Genomic DNA, 4,806 nt, shown 5'->3' on the forward strand with positions numbered 1-4,806 from the left:
TCTTCCGTTTGTTGGATCGAGAACCAACCGCTCAGATCTGATGCAACAGTACAGTCGCCACAGTACTCGAAACAGTGACATGAACATGAACGTTAAACAATGCGTTCGCTACAGTGCATTCACTACAGTCTTTGCCCCGATCTGGACCGCCCACTTTTGATCCAATGTCTCTCGGATAAAGGTAGAGCATTGTAGTTCACTGCGTTGCACATGGCAAGGTAGAGAATCCGCGCCCATTCATGACACGAGTACCATGGGTAATTCGTCCAACAAGAAGCTAAAATCTAACCATATAATAGTGTGAGTACATAATTTCCTATGGATACAAAAATGTTCTAATAGAAAAAGGACTTAGCAAAGGGTTTTTATAACCATACACTATTTGCACATTATTTTGGAAATTCTTTTAAATCAAGCCGGGAGATATTGTTGGATTCTCAACACTATCCCCTTCCCACTCCCCACAGCGACGGCCGACGGCCTCACCGCGGCGCAAAATCCCCCACCACCGCGAGGATGTTCCCGTGCCGGCCGCTGGTGTCCCCGCCGCTGCCGCGGGCCCTCGCCGCCGCGGCGCCCGTCTCCGTGCGGCGGCGGCTGCCGTGGTCGCCGTCGACGTCGACGTCGCTGCGCGTGGTGCGGTGCATGGCCAAGGAGCGGCGGGTGCGGATGGTGGCGAAGCAGATCCAGCGGGAGCTGGCGGACATGCTGACCCGCGACCCCGTGATGCAGCGCGCCGTCCTCCCCGAGGCCGCCCTCGGCGCCGACCGCTACCTCTCCTCCCTCACCACCATCGCCGACGTCGAGCTCTCCAACGACCTGCAGGTCACGCCCGGACCCTCCCTCCAAACGATGCGGCCGCGCTGCAATCTGGGATGCTGAGCTCCTTGTCTCTGCTCCGGTCTGTGTCTGCAGGTGTGCAAGGTGTATGTGTCCGTGTTCGGGGACGAGAGGGGGAAGAAGGTGGCCATGGCCGGGCTCAAAGACAAGACCAAGTACGTCAGGAGCCAGATTGGCAAGCGGATGAAGCTGCGCCTCACGCCCGAGATACGGTTCATCGAAGACGAGTCCATGGAGCGCGGAAGCAGGGTAAGCTTCAATTTTTTTTTCCTTTTGTTGCCAAAGAAACCCATTAGTTTCACAATGACCGTGAGTTTAAGTATTCACCTGTTTTTCATTTTTCACTAGTTTTATGTTCACTTAACTTAGTTTAGGTAGCTTATTCACTGACTGCTATTTGTTACCATCGTTGCTGCTGCAGACCAGAGTTATCGACACTGTTATTTTAAACTCATTCGTCTGAGCATATGTGATTATTTGAGACCGCCTTCTGCGATTGTTGTAAAGCGTAGTACCGAATACTTATCTTGACTGGTCATGTTTCTCTTCCCCTGCGATTTGAGTTGCGGTAGATTTTTGCTTCTCTGTTTTACATCTTGCAGCGTAATTTGCAGTTCAGCTTAGGTGAAAATTAGAATCATCATTTGCTTGTCATATGGATAATAATCACTGTCTATTTTTATCCGATATTATATTAGATGTCAACTTCCTTCTCTGTAGGGCTGGAAACTAGCTCAAAAGCTGGAAATGCTTCAGTTTTTGTATAGCTCAGAACCTATAGAGTGGACATTTTTATCCGCTGTAGGGTCTGTATTATTACCACTAAGAATCATTACATGGAGCATTTTTTTGCATATTTCTCATATGTACCAGGAGATCCTTGTCTAACCGGTTCACCTCTGCAGATTCTTACGATACTGGACAAACTAAAGGAGGAAAGGGAGCAGAGAGAAGGAAATGCTGAAGACGAAGATGGGGAAGTTTCAGATATAGCAGAAGAAGAAGATGGTGACTGGGAGGGAGATGAACCAGATGAGGAGGACATAATTTATGTAAAATAGCCCACTACTTCTTCTGAAAGCTCAGTCACCATTCGTTCAACTTCAGAGCTCATCAGGTCTGTTCTTGCCCTGACCAAGCTCTTCAACTACAGTAGGTTTGCAATAATATTTAGTGTTGGTTTAGCTCTTGCAATGCATAGGCACATCAGGATATACTCCTGTGTGCTACTAAATGTCACGGAGAAGAAACAAAGATGGCAAGTAAAAAGAATCTGTTTATAACTTGAACACTAGCTGAATTTACAGCAAAACTAATTTGTAAAAGAAAACCTGGATTAGATCAACAAGTCCTTAGCATATCAAACGTGCCACTTTGGAAATGTCAGCCTGTAGCACATAATATGTTACCTTGTTGCTGCAATTCATTAAGTGACAGATGTGATATGTGGTGACAACACGACGATGAGAACTTATCAAGCGTTAGAAATGTTATAATTGGTGTTTATCTATCCGTGCAGTTCTCCTAGGGTTTCCGTGTCCACCTCATCGACAAAGTGCTCCATGGGATCTCAACGCTTGAAGCCTGAGGACATCTGAAGCGAATTCATCGGGCATAAGATCGTACCATGTTCACCAGATCAGTATCTGACCTGACCCTCAATAGGAGACAGTTTCGCTGATGTCCATCCTGTTCTGTATGCTAACCATCCCTGTTATGTCCACCTGTTGTGTCTGTTCATGTCGCTGATTGAACATGGAGGCACGCGCCTTTCATTCTGTATTTGGTTTGGGAGCTGTCTTGTACATCTCCCTTCAAAATGTTTTGTAGCACAAAGCCGGGTAGGTAACATTGACTGTTCATTGTCCTGTAAATCTTGTGCCCTATTCTTCAAAATGCAGTGTGGGGTCTTCAATTTGGGGGAAAGGGGCAGTAGCTAGCTGCACATTCAATGGACTCGTTATGATTTGTTGGTTATCATAATGGGGGTGACCATAAGGTAGGCGCTTGAAGAAACTTTTTGTTTCAGTCACTTTGTTCCCGTCCATCCGATGTGCATCCAATGGCTCAGGCGCCTCAATATATTTTGCTCGACTTCATTGACGGGCTCTGGTAGGCACAAGGTGGCGATCGGATCATTGTGTTCACGACGAACCACCTGGACAAGCTTGACACCGCACTAATCCGGCATGGGAGGCTGTGCAGATGACACCCGCACACGTCGCGGAGTGCCCGATAGCGTCCAAGCATGACGAAGATGCTTGCATTAGCCGTCTCATGGATGAGCTGGCGAAGAAGGCCGAGAGAAAGGGCGAAGAAGGATGGTAAATCCTATAGGATGCCTCACTGCGTGGTAATGTCGACGCTTCGCAGTGGGCCGACCCATCCTCCATTCGTATTTTTCTGTATTGCTTTTTTCTTCCTGTTTTTGGTTTTTTGTCTTGGTTTTATTGCTTTTTTGGTTTTTCATTTTTGTTTCTTCGTTTTTTATATTATTTCCTTTTTCCTGTTTCTTTTGTCCTTTTTGTTCTTTTTTCTGTTTCTTTTTTGTTTATCCTTAAATTCAAAAATTTCATAAAATGTTCTGAATTTAAAATTTTGTTCAAACATTAAAAAATATTCATGCTTTAAAGTGTTGTTGTCCAAAATTGTTCACTTTTAAAAAATGTTCCACAACCTTTCAGCAAAATTGGAGGTTTCAATAAATAAGTCCATTTCAAAAATTGTTGCAAAATTTAAAAAAATTCATGTTTCAAATTTGTTTGGGAGATTCAAAAAATATTCACGTTTTTTTAAAGAAAATCACACCTTTCAAAAAATGTTCATGCTTTAAAGTGTTGTTTGAGGGTTTAAAACAATGTTCCTGTTTCACTAATTCTTCAGAAATTTTCAATATGTTCTTATTTTCAATTTTGTTAAGGAGTTTAAAAAAAGTTCCATTTAAAAAAAATCACGTTCCAAATTGTGGTCTGGAATTTCAAAGAAATGTTCCAGTTTGAAAAAATGTTCGTGTTTCCAAATTTTGTTCCAGAAGTTCAAAATATGTTCGTGTTACATTATTTTGTGGAATTAAATAAATGCTTGAATTTTGAAAAAAAATCAAGAGTTTTAGAAAAATGTGTTTTAAAAAATTGTTCATTAGTTTAAAAAATCCTGTTTTTTGAAAATGTGTGAGTTTTGAAAAATTTGTTAACGAATTTGGAATGTGCTCGCGTTTTTTCAATAAAAAATGTTTAGTGTTTGATTTTTTTTAAACATATCGTCGCTGGTTTTGGTTCTTTAATTATTTCGGGCAGTTCCATATAAAGCAATGTACGCTAGCTCCAGTGGTAATGGCACTTCTTCGGCGACAGGAGATCTTGTTTCGATTCTCACAAAGCGTCACATGTTTTTTAGGTCTACTGCTGTTCGCTAGCTTCGGCCGGCCCAGTCGCGGCGCCCCCTGTGCGTCAGCGCTTTGTTGAACGCAGCGAGCGTCCAATAAGAGCTCCCAAGAACGATAATGTTGATTGAGGTGCTGCTGCAAAGCAGAAAGGCCACTGGAAGGCCGGGGCCGAGGGCAACGGGGAATAGAAGCAGGGCCTTCATGTGAAAAATAGAAAAATGCAACATGGGCCGTCAGATGTTTGATGGATGTCAGAGAATTTGTGTGAGAGACATGGTGGAGGGATTTGTATCGTACTCCCCCCGTTTTTAAATATAAACATTTTTAAGGATTTCAATACGGACCATATAGGAACGTATATAAACGTATTTTAGAGTGTGGATTCACTCATTTTGCTTCGCTTGTAGTTCATATTGAAATCTGTGTTCAAAAAAATATATTGGAATCTTTAAAAGGCTTATATTTAAAAAATAGATGGAGTAGATAATTCTTAGTCAGTGGAGCTTCCACGAAGGGAAAACATGGGGTTCCAGCGGTGTGACGCCCGGATAATCAAGCTACAGTAACCTCTGCTAATGACG

At 43.2% G+C, this 4,806-nt stretch overlaps 1 protein-coding gene across 1 annotated transcript; it reads left to right on the forward strand.

Annotated features, from left to right (window-relative positions):
• The first annotated feature begins 440 nt into the window (after nt 1–440).
• Nucleotides 441–2,755, forward strand: LOC119347733 (probable ribosome-binding factor A, chloroplastic). Its single transcript, XM_037616303.1, has 4 exons — nt 441–825; nt 916–1,089; nt 1,746–1,957; nt 2,360–2,755. The coding sequence occupies exons 1-3, from the start codon at nt 517–519 to the stop codon at nt 1,899–1,901; spliced, it is 639 nt and encodes a 212-aa protein (XP_037472200.1). The 5' UTR covers nt 441–516; the 3' UTR covers nt 1,902–1,957; nt 2,360–2,755.
• Nucleotides 2,756–4,806: the final 2,051 nt, after the last annotated feature.

This window comes from Triticum dicoccoides, unplaced genomic scaffold (genome assembly GCF_002162155.2).
Source record: "Triticum dicoccoides isolate Atlit2015 ecotype Zavitan unplaced genomic scaffold, WEW_v2.0 scaffold74767-1, whole genome shotgun sequence".
NCBI lineage: Eukaryota > Viridiplantae > Streptophyta > Magnoliopsida > Poales > Poaceae > Triticum > Triticum dicoccoides.

Bases quoted from the DNA above. Each gene is read 5' to 3' on its own strand.
- LOC119347733 (XM_037616303.1), top strand. From the start codon at position 517: ATGTTCCCGTGCCGGCCGCTGGTGTCCCCGCCGCTGCCGCGGGCCCTC. The intron at 826-915 runs GTCACGCCCGGA...CTGTGTCTGCAG, and splicing joins AGCTCTCCAACGACCTGCAG to GTGTGCAAGGTGTATGTGTC. The intron at 1,090-1,745 runs GTAAGCTTCAAT...TCACCTCTGCAG, and splicing joins CCATGGAGCGCGGAAGCAGG to ATTCTTACGATACTGGACAA.